Source organism: Phalaenopsis equestris, unplaced genomic scaffold (genome assembly GCF_001263595.1).
Source record: "Phalaenopsis equestris unplaced genomic scaffold, ASM126359v1 Scaffold000198, whole genome shotgun sequence".
In the NCBI taxonomy this organism is placed as follows: domain Eukaryota; kingdom Viridiplantae; phylum Streptophyta; class Magnoliopsida; order Asparagales; family Orchidaceae; genus Phalaenopsis; species Phalaenopsis equestris.
Genome location: NW_018164640.1, coordinates 408,371 through 424,509, shown reverse-complemented (window position 1 = coordinate 424,509; position 16,139 = coordinate 408,371). Strand labels below are relative to the sequence as shown.

The window sequence follows — 16,139 nt, the reverse complement described above, 5'->3', positions numbered from 1 at the left end:
GCGCCGTTGGTGGACCTTCTTAATGAATTAATGCTGGAGTCTCGGGAAAATCTTGTCGTCGGCAGGGTCGATGGTGCTGTCAGCGCCCCAGTTAAATTCTGCACATTTTGGTTCTTTTCGCTCCAAATTTGCTCATTTTTACATTTTTTTGCTCCAATGATTCTAATTCATCATTCCTGCAACAAAACATCAAAAATACCTTTCTTTAAAGTGCAATATCATCAAAAACAGTATAAAATAGGTATGAAAATCTCAACATATTTTCCTCTGGTCATGGATCGCCTGAGTCTGTTCCAATTTTATCTTGTAGATATCTGGGTGGACAGCCTGTAGAGCCATTCAAATGGCACTCAAAACCATTGGCATGGATTAATTTTAGGGCTTCTGAATGCCATGAGGTGAGTTTCTGGTGCGAGCTTTATGGTGATGACATTCCTTTCTGCCCTCAAATACCTTTAAGCAGACTTTGATATGATAAAAAAGATAGGAGGCTGAATTGAAGAAGCATATATTTATGTGGAGAGCATAAAAGCATAGCTTTCTATGTTTCAGCGTATTTGTTGTATCCTTCATATTAATGACTTCCCTAAGTACAGTATTTATAGAAATGGTTTCTGAAACAGCCTGTACAGTTTGTTATTGCAAGGACAAAGAGGATAGGGTTTTGCAGGAGTGGTTTTCTTTACAGGTTGAGGATCGTTTTTGAGGGAGATTGTGGCTTGGTGAAGTTGCTGGAATATGACCTGTGGCTTTGTTAAGGAATTGACTTCTAAGTTTATAACTTCTAAGCTTGAGGGTGTAAGAGATGAAAAGTAGATCGAGGGATTGTTAGTTATGGTATTTTTTGTGATGAAATGTACCTAATCTTTGTGGATGTTAGTCTCGTGATAGTTGCAAGATTGCAAATTGGTTCTATTGTCAAAAGAAATGACACCTAAAAGAGATTGTTAAGCCAGAAGAAGAATAAGTAGCTTGCCAATAACAGCTTCAAGGAGGATAAGTTAGCAATTGTCAAAGTTGTTGTAGATTGCTTAGGTGCATATTTAGATAAAGCTCTTTTGGTAACTACTGTAGATGGATGCTAATGAGTTATTTGAGAAGAATTTGATGTCTCTAAGTGTTCCAAGTGGAAAAGGATTCAAAGTCTTAGGAGATTTTGAATTTTCTATTGGTTCGTTGATTGTCATGAAAGCAAAGAGAGTTAGTTTGATCGATATTTGTGTTGGAGCACTATGATTTAAGGCAAAAATAAAAAAATAAAAAATCCAGCTTTCTTGGATGTATATCAAGTTTCAAAGCAAAGAGGGACAGATGGTGATGCTAGTTTTGAGAATTGGTGTTAAGGTGTTATATTTTGGTGGTGTTTGGTAGAGTAATACTTAGGGTTGATATTTGTGGGGTGGTAATGATGGGTTATGGTTTGATATTTTTTTGGGAAAGATGAGTTGGCTGAATAGGAGAAGCTTGGATTTGAATTTTATGGATTATAGGAGATGCCAAGTGATGGCTTTGTTAGAGTTTTTGGTAAAAGTAGGGTTAGATGAGAGGTGCAAATCTAGGGGCTAAGATTTGATGTGGAGAGAGAGGGATAGATGAGAGGAATTTGGTTTTAGGTTTGAGATTTGGATGACAGAGAGTAGGCGATGTATGTGTAGGTTTAGCATTTGAGGGCAAGAAATATGGCAACACCAAAACCTTTCTCCAATACAATAATAGTCCATGAATTCTATATAAATAGCATGTAAGTTCATTCAAAATAAAATATCTTTAAAAACATCTAAACAATAAAAATATTATTTAAAAAATTAGGGGACTTGGTTTGCATGTTTGGATTTGGGAACCAAGACTTGATATTCGGAGTGCTACTTCCAACTTTTTTTTTTCACACACCGAAACAACGCACACCACATATTCAAGGCCTTGAACCTAACGATTTCTTGGTTGAAAGACAAAACTCTCAACTACTAGTCCAAATACTTGCACCAGCGCTTCTTTTAATTTTTAGGCGAGCTTAAATTAAATTGGAGTCCAAGCCTTACTTGTTCTAAAGAAGAAATAGTGAAGTAATTAATTATTTTTAGCATGCAAAGTGATATGGTCTTGTTTTTGATCTTCTCACTGACATGCACCTTTTGAGGATGTTTCTACATGATGAGCACAAGCTGGAGATCACTGAAATCGATTATATGGATCGATCTCTTTTTTTATATTCATGATAGATTGTACTATATGAAAACAAGGAAACTACTTCCCAGGTATAAATATTGTGTGTCAAGGGCAATTACAATCGGAAAAAGTTAGAATAGGATATTCTGACAAAATTTTGGTCAAGATGGAGCTCAAAGCCATTATGGTTTATATTTCACGTTTGGTTTCAATCAAATTATTTAGTCATTGCATTTATCTTGAAAATGTAGTTAAAAGCATTTTTGCATCGACAATTCTCCATTAAATTCTAATAAATGTGAAGAAAAAATGATTAGCCATTCATTGTAGCAAACCAAATATAGGAAAATTAGTTTTTTCCTCACTTTCTCCTTGACCAAATAACTTGGTGAAAACTACTTTCAATTAAATATCTTTGGGGGTGTTTTTCAGTTCAGCAGGAAAGATTTAGCATTAGTAGTCAATTATAAAATCCACCCTCTCGCTGGATTTATTAAATCCAAATTTAACATGAGTCGAAGATAATTCAGGCCTTAAATCCGAAATTTCATCAATCCATGAAACTTATGATTTTTAATTTTTGGCTGAATTTAATAAATCCCAATCATAATTCCTGCTAACAGGGCGCTACCAAACTTAACAGAGCCTTGGTTTCTCAAATTCTATCTGTGAAATTCAGGGAGTTCGAAGAGAAGTGGGCAATCAAGCAAAGATTCTGAACAAGTTACAGATGGACTCTGATTTGGATTCAAAACCTGCAGGATCCTCAATAAATTCCAAAGAAATCTCCCCTCTTTTCTCTGTCTCAGAGAATCCAGATCCCCGCATTGGAAAGTTAGATCCTTATCAACCAAACAGCACTGGAGTTGCAGCAACTAAATTGAGCACACTGCCTGATTTAGAAGTTGATGTCAAAGAACCATCACAGAAATCCTACAGCAGTTTTAAGCTGTTGAATGAATCAGTGGGACACAATGGGATTCAGGTTCTAGTTGGCGCCTTCTTGGGTTTTATTGTAAGCTTAGTTGTTGAGGCGATTCTCTAACATTCATTTTATGTATGCAATATATACATTTTAAAGCTGTTGATACTTGTCGCTGTTTCTTTTCTCCAATATATTTGATGAAAGCATTGAAGACTTGCATGAAGGGAAATTAAAATTAGGAAAAGGTGTGCATGGAAAACTTTTCTTGACTTTAGAAATTGTTAATATCCTTTTTCGGCTGTTTTAATGATCCAATTTGAAGCTGAGATGGGGTCTCTGCTCGAATAGATTTAGTGCGACTCGAAATCGGCCCATTCTATTCGATTTCGAGCTGAGTTGGCTCGCTATTGAATCGAGCTCGATCCAGCTTGAAATCAAAATGGGCTGGACCAAATTGAGTTATTGGATATGTTTCAGCTAAGAATCGTCTCAATCCAGCTAAAAATTGTAACCAACTGACTCAAATTACGTTATTTAGATTCATTCCTGTTCGAAATTGGCTCGTGACTTGTTATATTCAATTTTATCTGATATTATATATATAATTTTTATAAATATAAAATACTATGAGCTGTTCTCGAGTCAGTTTGGGCCAATCTATATAAGTTTGAAATTGGCTTGGAAAAAACTCGATCCAAAGGTTCGAGCTCATTTATGTTGATCCGAACATGAGCTAAATTCATAGCCTAATCGTGCGGGTGAAGTGGGAAATTAAATTAGTAGGGTGAAATACAACAAAAGTGAAAGAAATAGATGCGAGAACTTATATATTTATATCTAAATTTAAATTATAAAATTAAACACAAGTGATCATATAATTTTGTCTTTTTACATCGCATAAAAACCAAGTGAATCCAACAATAGGAAGTCCTTCGTCCTCCATCTCCGCTGAGCCCCGGCATGAAAAATTGCATCTTTTTTCCTGCCTCAACTTCAAATCACATTAGATGATAATAAGCCGAAGAACATCAAAAACTTTGCTTCCGCATCTGAACCAACTCCTTCGTCCCATCCACTCTCTTCCTAACCCAAATCCCATTCTATCAGATTACTACAACGCATACCTCTCTCTCCTCCAATCATTTGTCTCCCGGAAGGCCATCGGCCCTGGCAAGCAGCTGCACGCTCGTCTGCTACTCTCTAACCTTGGCTTTGACACAGTTCTTGCCACTAAGCTTGTTAATCTATACTCCGACTGCAATCATCTACCATACGCCCAAAACCTGTTCGATAGAATTCCCAAAAGAAATGTCTTCCTCTGGAACATCCTTATTCGCGGCTACGCATGGAACGGCCCTTTTGAATCTGCTATCTCGCTCTACCACCAAATGCTGGAACATGGGCTTCTGCCTGATAACTTCACCTTCCCCTTCGTCCTCAAGGCCTGCTCAGCCCTCTCTGACATTGATAATGGTAGGGAAATTCACAAGCTTGCAGTGCTCACAAGATGGGAGTTGGATGTTTTTGTGGCTGCTGGGCTTATTGACATGTATTCGAAGTGCAGTTCCGTGGAAGATGCACGGAGGCTGTTTGATAGAATGTCTAAGAGAGATGTCGTCCTGTGGAACTCCATGATTGCCGCGTACTCCCTGAATGGGCATCCCTCAGAAGCTCTGTCTCTATTTCGTAACATGGCTTTAGAAGGTCTCAAACCTTCAGTGGCGACTCTTGTGACTGTGATCTCAGCTTCAGCCGACGCAGCTGCTTTACCAAGAGGGAGGGAAATCCATGGCTTCAGTTGGAGGATGGGGTTTTCATCAGCAGACAAGGTAAAGACTGCTCTCCTGGATATGTATGCAAAGTGTGGCTGGGTTCGGCTCGCCCGTGTTCTATTCGAGCAACTTTTGGAAAAAAGGGTTGTTTCTTGGAATGCAATGATTTCTGGATATGCCATGCATGGCCATGCAGATGAGGCTCTCACATTGTTTGAGAAGATGAGAAAAGAAGCTATTTTGCTTCCGGATAACATTACATTTGTTGGAGTCTTATCAGCTTGCAGTCATGCTGGCCTGTTGCTGGAGGGAAGAAGATTCTTTGATTCCATGCTGCACGACTTCTCAATTAAGCCAACTGTGCAGCATTACACTTGCATGATTGACCTCCTTGGTCATGCCGGTAGGTTGGAAGAAGCCAACCAGCTTATTAGCAAGATGCCCATGAAACCAGACTCTGGAGTTTGGGGCGCTTTATTGAATGGGTGCAAGATTCATGGAGATGTTGAATTAGGAGAGAAGGCATTGAGGAAGCTGATAGAGTTAGAGCCTGACGATGCTGGAAACTATGTCATCCTTTCTAACATCTACTGCCAGGCTAGGAATTGGGAAGAAGCAGCCAGGATAAGGAAGAGAATGACAGAAAGAGGATTGAAGAAGGCAATTGCTTGTAGCTGGATAGAGATCAGGAACAAGCATCATGCTTTTCTTGTTGGGGATCTATCTCATCCTCAATCCAAAGAGATATATGGGGAGCTGGAAAGATTGGAGGGGCTCATGCAACAGGCAGGCTATGTGCCAGATACCATGCCGGTGTTCCATAATGTGAGTGATGATGAGAAGAGGAACATGGTTAGAAGCCATAGTGAGAGGCTGGCTATTGCATTTGGGCTAATTAGCACTCCTCCTGATACAGTGCTTATGGTTAAGAAGAACATTCGAGTCTGTGAGGACTGTCACATTGCTATAAAGTTCATATCACAGATTGTGAATCGGGAGATCATAATAAGAGATGTCAATCGTTATCATCACTTCAAAGGTGGCCATTGCTCCTGCCATGATTATTGGTAGCTTGATTGGCTAATGGGCCATTGTTCCTGGCTTCCTGCAAATGTTTGTCAACTTAATTTTGAGACCAACGGATGATTGACATAGATATGTGGCATCGCCGAAGCATGGATTGGGATCTATGTACATTCGGGTCTGCACTACTGCTGAGCTGCACCATGCACTCAGATGGGTGAGCCGCACACTGAAGGGTTTGGGTTAACCATGGCGCGTGTCATGCAGTGCACTGGCCACCGCTGCAAACTCAACTTCCCTTCGTTCGTTGAGCTTGCTTTATTCATACTGTATTCATTACACAAGAAGCAAATAACATGGAAATTGTGATGCTTGAGGTAAGATGTGCATGATGATCCTTTTCAGCGAGTACAAGTCGCTTTATTAAGTAATACTTCATCTATTCCATCACATAAAAACTTATTACAAATAAGGTGTCATAAGGCAACCCAAAAATGTTGGCATAAAGCTGATGATGTTGATGGTGATAATGATGGAGATTGTACTTTACAAGAGTAGGTTTCAGGTCGGACAACTAAATTTAGGAATATTTGTAGCACGGCTTAATCTTTAAGAAGATCTTTAAAGTATCCAATGAATGTTGCATAACCTTAAAATTTCAAAAATCCGAAGGCTTATGAGTCATGACCTCTACCAAAATTTTGATGGTTAAACTAATCACAAACTATTGGAAAGCAAGTTTTCAAACTTGCAGCATTTTGGTAGAACCCATTTTTTGGATTTTTTGGCTCTTTTACTCATTTTGATGTTGGAAAATAAGGAAAAAGGATAATTTTTGTTTTTCGTATTCATTGGGAGTGTGTTTGACTTGTAAATTTATTTCATAGACGTTGATATATTGTGGGAGTTTTTAATTGTTCATATAACTTGTTTGACCCTTCCAAAAATGAATATTTTTAATTTTTGTATTTAATTCGTTCCCTTAATTCTGTCATCCTTTTCAGCTTGTGATAAAGACTATCCAGGTCGATACTCAAATGTTTCGGCAAGAACATGCTCATGATCCTTGTTCACTTTACAGAAGTTGATGTTGTTGCAGGAATGATGCCTCCAAATATAATTGTGGAGTATCCCGATGTTTGGGAAATGGGTAAGATGACATATCGTGAACTATAACTCATCTCTTCTTCGAAACGCCAAAAGTCCTCTCAATTGAACATTTTTTTTCCTATCTTGTGTGACATTGCTGGCTCACTTAAAGTCAAATATGTGTTATCTTGTATCAAAATAGGGTTTGAGATACTCTCGTTGCAACAAATATCAAACATAAACCAAATAGTATTTACCTAATGTGAATTGCATGATTAATATTAAAAGAAAAATGAGCTCAGTCTCAAGCATACTTGTAGGTGGATGTAGGTGGAGGTGTACTTGTTATTTCATGTTGCAGCTTTGAAAAATTGATTGTCATATGTACTGCCCTTCCAACCTTTCATAACAAAGGAGAAGCACGTGTTAAAGTCGCATATCGTCATGTCATTCTATGTTAGGGACTCACAATGACTGATGAATGTGATCTTCTCATTATTTAGAATATGTGCATCAACATGTGTTCTATCGATTGCTCCAATATAATTCTAGAAGAATAACAAAGGGTCACGTGATTAAAATATTTTTTTGAAAATTGAATACAATAAATAGAAGAAATTACCTTAAATTATGACATGTACCACACATCGTGTGAAATCTCTACGGGGGTTCGTTTGAATGTAGGAACAGTTGGTTTTATGACTTGCGAGGAAAACTTACAAGTGCATTAATCCATACTGAGAAGTATCTGCAAATTATTCAAGAGCAGTATTGAAATTGCTCCATTGCTCATCACATTAATTCATTCTGAGATAATATGTAGCAGTTTATCGCCAAAACCTCTCGCGAAGTCATCTCGGACGAGCCATGAAGTTCATGATTTTTGTGTGGTTCCTCCTACAGATCGATGAATATCGTCTGTGTCATACGGAACATATTGCTAAATATCATTGGGTGGCTCACAAGCAACTCCCTAACCCATTTGTGGCTTGCATATGAGGATGTCATGTAAGTGAAGCGCTTTATGTACGAGTTGTAATATTCGTGCATCAAACATACGATAGCTGTAACTCTCCTTCTACGCCTTCTTTGGTTGCATCCATGTATTTCAATATTTAATTGACTAACACATAAATATCAATGAATTGACTACAATCATATAAGGTTACGAACAAAATAAACATATAAACATCAATGAATAAACATATAAGGCATGTTCCAAACAGTTTAAATATCCAAGAAAAATGAAAAGCAATAAACAAATATAAATGTCTCATGCGATTGTAAATAAAATGTCTCTCAAATGTTCATGCGCTCATAAAAATATAGTAGATAAGCCACCTTACTGTCAGCAGACATCACGATGAAAAATTCTTCGCGGGTCAAATCTTCCAGCAACTTCATAGAATACAATTACACTGACAAGTCCTCAGAAATTTCTGGATTTGCAATCAAAATTTGCAGAACCTACTAAACAGAAGTTGCTTGAGATGTGTTGGGCTCATTGTCACATGAAGCCAACAACTGTGATGTATGGAAAGCAACTCACATTTTCTTTTTATTTTCAACCTGCTGGCGTTTAGAACAGCTCGTAGACTCAAGTTAATGGAGGTTCGGGCTGGGGCCTTCGGTGGAATCACCCGATTGGTCGGCTCCCAAATTTTTGTGAATGCCACCAAACCCTATCTCACTTGGGGCACATGCATTGTTTCTTATTGCCACGACACCCCCAAACATACGATCCAACTTCTTCGCAAACTCAGGATCTATTCCAATGAATGTAATTGTTTTTTTCAGTATAAACCACCTACAAATTCATATAACATGTTGTTAAATTTAAGAATAAATTAAAAATTGGCCGAAAAATGGACATTTCAAAAATGCTCACCGCAAGTCTTTTTGCACATCATTCATCGGAAGCATCAATCGTTCGCTTCATCGGATCCCACCCCAAGCCCGTTGACCCTCTTTTCAATTCCCTCCATATTTCTCAATCCTTTTGAGCTGATCTCACTTATTTTTTAATTACATCTTTACGTACTCTTTGTCTGTACTTTTTTTCTAATAATTTTTTTGTTTCTAATAATTTTTTTGTCACCTTCCTTGTTGAAATAGGCTATAGACATATTTCCCAGATTGACCTCCTTAAAACAAAGGTTGTAAAATATTATTTTTGTTTCTTTGTGCCACATTGCAGAGGAGCCAACTTCTTTAGTCTTAACTATTGTATTACTAGCATGAAAAAAAATAATTAATATAAACAAGAATGTCATAATATCAAAACCGAAGAAAAATCATAATGTCGCAATATCACTACCAAGACCTTCACACAAACACTTCCACATATAGACACATAAGGACACTAACACATCCACCACACCACTAGCACGACCTCCACACACCAACACCTCCACACAAATATCACCACCTCCTCACAGTAACACACAGACAACACCAGACACCACACTAACACCACACATACACCAACACATCCACCAGGAATCAAAACCTTCACACATACACCAAAACCTCCACCAAATTCCACACCACTAGCACTACCTCTACACAAACAGAACCACACGCCTCCGCACCACCAGCACCTCCTCTACACAAACAGAACCACCCAGACACCGCCACCTCCTCAGACACTAAAACACACCGGCACATCAAAACACCAACTCATACATCACACCACCACCTCATCAAAGTAACACAGACACAAACCCATCCACTGCGCCACCACCTCCTCACAGAAACAAACAAACACCACACCATCATGACACCAACTCATCCACCACACGACCACATCCTTACAACAACACACATACACCGCACCATCATGCCCTGCGACCAAGTTTTAACAATTTTTTTTTAAAAATCCCACCGCGGCGCAAAAATCAAATGCACCATCTCGAGTTTTCAAATCGTGTCGCGCGAATTCAGTCGAACCAAACGGACCCTAAAAGAGCCCTTTTTTTCATGGGTGAAAGAGAAAAATGCAAGGGATTATTTATAGCAATAATTTTTTTTTTCCATTTCAATTTAAATAAAAATAATATGGGATAATTGATTAACCTGGTTCCATAAAATATTTTAAGGAGCAAATTTGATAGCCTTTAGCTTCTTATGTGAGACAAAACTATGATCACCATTAATATAATTCTTTTTAGCATCACTTATTGTCATCTTGAAAATGAGAACAAGCAGTCCTCTTTTTATCATAAACTTCTATTTGATGGAAGAAAGTCACTTAAATTTACAACAAGAGAAAATAATTCAGGTAAAATATTGTTGAGAAATTAGGACAAAGAAAAATAGGAATCATCACAAATTCTTTCGCTCCGCTCCGCCTCGTTCCATCATCTGTCCCTTATATGTTATATGAGTCATACCTAACATATATGAGATTTAATTTTATAATGTGTTAGTAAGCATATCAAATTTGTTGGCCATAACATTTAATTTTTGTTAACTTATTTTATTAATTCATCCAATTAAATATTTATATGACATAATATAATGATTTTATGTAGGGCACAGACTCTCTTAAGAATAAGTTTTTAGATTTTTTTTTTTGTCTGGGAAAATTTTCCATGTACGCCACATAATTCTTATGCATTTATATATCTAATATCTAAAATTTAATATTTATATTTATAATTTTTTGATGTTAAAACCTTTAATTAAAAATATATAATTTATTTTTAAAGCTAATCATTATGATATTTTTGATATAATATAAAAGTTTAGATATTAGACATAAATTGTGTGAATGTGGTGGTATGCAAGTAAGGGTATGTTTGGCGCAGCTGTTGATTATTTATAATCTGCTGATAAGCAAATTATTCTAATAATCTGCAGATTATTAGAATAATCTGGTGGTTAAATGATATTCATGCCCTTGTCTGCTAAAAACCGAATGACAGATAAATCTCTTTTGATACTGCATTTGAACAATATACCCACAACAGACATAAGAACCCATAAATTCATTCTCAATTCGCATTTGATCAATGGTGAAAATCCCTACAGCAGGCATAAGAACACATAAAGCAACTATTTGAACCCATATAGCAGGCCTCAGAACCCATAAAGCAGACATTTGAACAAAACGAATTCACAGTCTTGCTGTAGGGAACATTCCCTCGAATGTTACAAAAGGCCAACAATGATTCTTAACACAACTAATGCCACAGATCAAATCACACCATAGATTCACAACATTTCCTTGATGTAGGGATTAACAATATTTCCACTGAGGTAAACAGCACCAAGACAACTAATGTCATAGATCAAACCGCACCAAGACATCTAATGTCATAGAGTAACAACATTTCCACTGCCGCACCAAGACAACTAATGCCATAGGGATTAACAACATTTCCACTGAGGAAAACCACTGTATAGCCAAATCAAGACTCCCTTATGTCAAATTACTCCATAACAGAAAGTCAGTGTATAATTTGCCACCACACAAGCAACAGCTAAACCAAATCCAGGATCGCCAAAATCACAAAACAGATGCCCAAAACAAAATCCAAGATCGCAGCTAGCAACCCAAATCTAACAACCAGTTAAAATGCCAAAATATCGGGGCATAGAAAATGAAACATATCTCAACAGGCGTAAAACCGAAAAAATCTCAACAGGCGTAAAACCGAAAACCAGAGAATATGCCAGAAGCCACTGGATCCCCAAAACAACTCTCAAGAGGCGTAAAACCGCAAAATCAGAGAAAATTGCAGAAGCCACATGATCCCCAAAACAACTCTCAACATGCGTAAAACTGAAAAGCCAGAGAAAATGTCAGAAGCCATAGGATTCTCAAAATAACTAATGTCATAGATCTAAACTGGGCAACACCTAAAAACCCTTAATCTCATCATATTTCCCCTGAAAAAGATAAAATTTTTCATTTCATGCATCAACACTGCTCAGAGAGAAGATCAGAGAAGAAAGCATCCCGCGACTCACAACTAGGGTAATCAAAAGAATACCCGATGATCAGGAACGAAAATTTCGAAAGGAAGAAAGTTCGACCTCCTCTAGGACGACAAACTAGAAAGGAAACCAACGAGGGAGGAGGCAAGAGAGATCGAGGGCACCTCCGGAATTCCTAGGGCAACGCGGATGGCTAACGCGGGACGCGGAGCTCGGACAACGTCGAAGGAGTAAAGGAATTTAACCAACGAGACGCCGTGCAGAGAGGAACGCTAGTGCGAATGTGTTAAACAAACAGGAAGGCGGCATTTTCAAAATGTCGTCGCTCCCAATAAGCTGCCCCAAACGGGGCCTAAATGCCCGCATATACACTTCACATTTGTTAGGTATCCGTGACTTATATCTAAACTTTGATTTTTTACATTGAAAACATTCAAAATTCTTCTCTAACATAAAAAAATTCAATATTAATAATTTTTAAAAATAAAGTACACTTTGTTAAGCATAGATAGAGTTGCAATAACAAAAATGAATTTTAAGGAGTTAGATATGTAAATACATTAAAAAAATGTGTAGCGCGCTGGGGTGTAACTGAGTCATGACGACTTGTGAGACGGATCAAGCTCGGTTGGATAAGTGTCTCGTGAACTGAGCTCGATGAACTAACAAACCAAGCTAAAGCTATCCCCAAGTCGGCTCGTTAGCTCATAAGCCAGCTAGTTTAAAAAAAAAAATTAAAATGAAATATACTTAGAATATATTAAATTTAAAAAGTTAATTTTTAAAATAGTAAAAATATTTAAAAAATAGGTTATGATTTATATTAAGTAATTTATTATAATTTCTCTCTTAATTATTTATTTTTTTTTGTCATTTTACTATAAAATTATCTTGAAATAATACTTTTTTGTCGTTTATAATTGATAAGTCGGCTGGTGAGCGGACTCAAACTTTTAAACTTAAATTCAAATCTCGAAATTAAATTCAATAAGATAAATCTTGCCGAAACTAAAAAAGAGCGTGTCTTTGAATTCTACTTTGCACCTTCGATGGCGGAAAGATTATCGTGTGCGGACGCCACACAAAAATTTTGCGTGCGATGTCAGATTAAGACTATGAAAAAATTAGAGTGACTTCATTCTAATAATAAAAAAAATCAAAAAGTATATTTCAACGGTTCGTGATCGCATGCAACTTTATATGCGGTCGTTCTGATTGTCAACGGTTCAGATCTCATCATTCACTAACCGTTAGTGGTGTTGAGATCCGTTTTGATATTTAGGGTTTATGGATAACGAGTATTTATAGGCCCATCTTCGGAAAGCGATGCCACTCCATAGAAAAAATATTATCTCAGTAGTACTGCATCAGTACTCCAATGAGTATGTGTCACGTGACATTATGATGGGATCATTGTATAAGAGAACTCCTTGTTGGAGTACCAATGCTGAGGTATTATTTTTTCCACTCCATCACCTATACGCCTCTCTTCTTCTCCACTGTAGCTCAAGCCCATCTTCCTCCTCACCTAATCTCTTCCATCTATGGTAGTATCTCTACTTCTTCTCGACTATCGCCTTCTTCAAAAGCCTCAATGACGACATAAAACGCAGACGGGCGGTCTAAATCTGGTGCCGTGTTGATTGTCTGCAATTTCTTCGCCTATTTAAATGGCTTCCGAGAGGTTCCACTTTATACTTATGCTTTTCTTTCTCTTCTTCGTTTTAAGTGTCTGCAATAGCACATATTCCCTGTTCTCTGAGATCTTAACTTAGATCATGGCAATGTAGCCTCATTTTTAAGGATTTGTTTCGAAATAAAATAAGGATTTGATCTTTACAGAACGAAATCGGGATTTTGCACGTGTTACCCTCTTCTCAAGAATGTTATTGATCGGGGAGATGTAATAGGTGCTGAAATCGAATTATGATTGGCTTACCAGTGCATTGCTTGCTTTGGGAAAAATATTACATCAGTACTATGCACATAGAGTAACATGCGTAGCCAATGAAATAACGCCACGACATCCTGCGCGATAGAGAAAAAAAAACGGCCCAGTAACACGGAGAATATTCCCCTCTGTGTTATTCATGTGTTATTGTGTCATAGGAATATTCTATAGGAATATTGTCATAGGAATATTCTTGATGTTATAATAACACAATAACACATCAATAACACATGAATAACATGAGGAAAAATATTCTCCGTGTTACTGCGTCGTTTTTTCTCTGTCGGGAATATTCCCCGTGTTATTCAAGTGTTATTGTGTGTTATTCATGTGTTATTGTATCCTGAGAATATTCTTAGAGTTATAATAACAGAATAACACATGAATAACACATGAATAACACGGCGTGTTACTGCGCCGTTTTTTTCTCCTGTCGCACGTGGCGTGCTTTTATTGGCTACGCACACGCACCGTATTTCTACGTGCGTAGTACTGCTGTAATATTTTTCCCTTGCTTTGGCCTATTTTATATAGGCAGATGCCATTGTAATAGAGGGCCAAGTTATAAGGAACTCATATATAATTTATTTAGGTGGAACAATCACGAAAAAAGAAAATTTTAAATGAGCATAAACGCATTGGTCTGAAGCATTTCATATGAATTGCCTTCATACGAAGCGTTATTCATGAATTACCTGCATAGGGGTGTTTCGTATGAATTGTTTTTTTTTAATACGTACCCAAACTCGCACCAAATTGTTTTCTTGACTTTTGTCAAAAAAGCAAAAAAATCATTGGATTTTATGGCCTATAAATGAGTCTTTGCCAAGCCGGAAGGATTGCGACCACCAGAGGTGCAAGAAACCCATCCATTGCGTCGACTACCTGTTCTCGTCAAACAGAGTTCAACCGGTCATCCAACACTTAGGCTTGCCATACCAAATTGGATAGCCAACACATGGGCCGACCACCCTTTAACAGGCCAAGCATTATGGGTCGGCTACCTATGAACCAACCAACCATTGTGGACCAGCCATCCACCATGAGACGAGCACAATGAAGGAAGATGACCGGTCACCTTGGGCGACCAACCCTGGATGATTGGTTCTTTTGGTCAATAACTTGACAATAACAAGTCTAACTGCGAAAAACTCCAAGTGGACTGCTCGTAGCAAGGAAATGACCAAGATATTCCTCGTTGCTCTCCTTTAAATGGGGGACATGAATGAAATCTTTCTCCCCTTTTTATTTCTCTATTAAATAGAGTACCCCTTGGTATTTAAAAAGGTCTTTTAGGGTTTCTCTCTCCACTATATAGAGAGTTTACTTTCATTCTCCTTCACTTGTAACCGAACTTGTGTACAATAATAGAGGTCATCTAGTCTGAGGGCCACTTAACTTCTTGACGGGCAACCTCTTATCTTTCTGTCCCTCTCTTTCTCCTCTCGGAATTCAACTATATTTCTTGTGCATGGTTCAAAAGATATGTTTGAGTTCAACATTCTAAAAGGTGTGGCGAGCGTTGAGCGTGCTCCCAATAAGACGAAAAATCTACTGGGTTGTAAAAGACTTGAGACAGAAACACAGAAGGAAAAAAAAGAAATACGAAGAAATGAGATAAAAAAAATATTCGACAAATCAATAGGAGAAAAAAATAAAAAATAAAAAGATGACAAGACATGAAATAAAAAAGTGAGAACTTAAAACTAAAAAAATGTGAAAATACGAAATAAAAAAAAGGATTAGAAGAAAAAGACAAGTAAGATGAAAAATTTTCTCACATTCTATGAAGATTTCAGACAAAAAAAAAAAAGATAAGCGCATTCTCTATTCATCTTATTTACAGTTCATTAAAGAAGATAAAAAAAGAAAAAGATGAAATAAAGACAAGTTAAAAAAAATGACATGTATCTATCTTTTCGCTTGAGCTTCTTTTCCGGGAGAGCATTTCAAAATAGAAGAATAAAATAAACTCTCTCTAGGCTTCTCTTTCGAGATGAGCACTTCAAGCCTCTTCTCTGGAGCTAGGAAACACCATCTTTTGAAGCCTCTTCTTTGGGACAAGCACCCCAAAATAATTCTCTCAAAGCCTCTCTTATGAGACAAGCAATTAAAACATATTCTCAACTTTAACAAACCTTTAAATGCCATCTCCAAACTTGACTCAGGGAAAAATCTATAGAGATGATTTCCTACTCGGAAGCGATAAGATCTGTAAAGGGTACGACACAAATCATCACACTAACAAGTCATGCTGTTACCCTCGATTACC

General features: G+C 37.4%; 2 protein-coding genes across 3 annotated transcripts in view; both read left to right on the top strand.

The window, feature by feature from the left end:
* The window catches only part of LOC110022577 (uncharacterized membrane protein YuiD), a 33,924-nt gene extending 30,597 nt beyond the window's left edge, over positions 1-3,327 (top strand). The window contains exon 5 of one of the 2 annotated variants that reach the window (XM_020721601.1): positions 2,846-3,327. In XM_020721601.1, coding sequence (XP_020577260.1) covers positions 2,846-3,211 — 366 coding nt within the window. In that variant the 3' untranslated portion in view covers positions 3,212-3,327. Of the gene's footprint in view, positions 1-2,789 lie in introns of both variants that reach the window. The other variant, XM_020721603.1, reaches the window with a different exon arrangement.
* Positions 3,328-3,992: 665 nt separating this feature from the next.
* On the top strand, positions 3,993-7,212 carry LOC110022571 (pentatricopeptide repeat-containing protein At4g21065-like). The gene is made up of 2 exons (XM_020721584.1): positions 3,993-6,263; positions 6,891-7,212. Exon 1 carries the CDS (start codon positions 4,099-4,101, stop codon positions 5,932-5,934), a length of 1,836 nt encoding a protein of 611 aa, XP_020577243.1. The 5' UTR covers positions 3,993-4,098; the 3' UTR covers positions 5,935-6,263; positions 6,891-7,212.
* Positions 7,213-16,139: the final 8,927 nt, after the last annotated feature.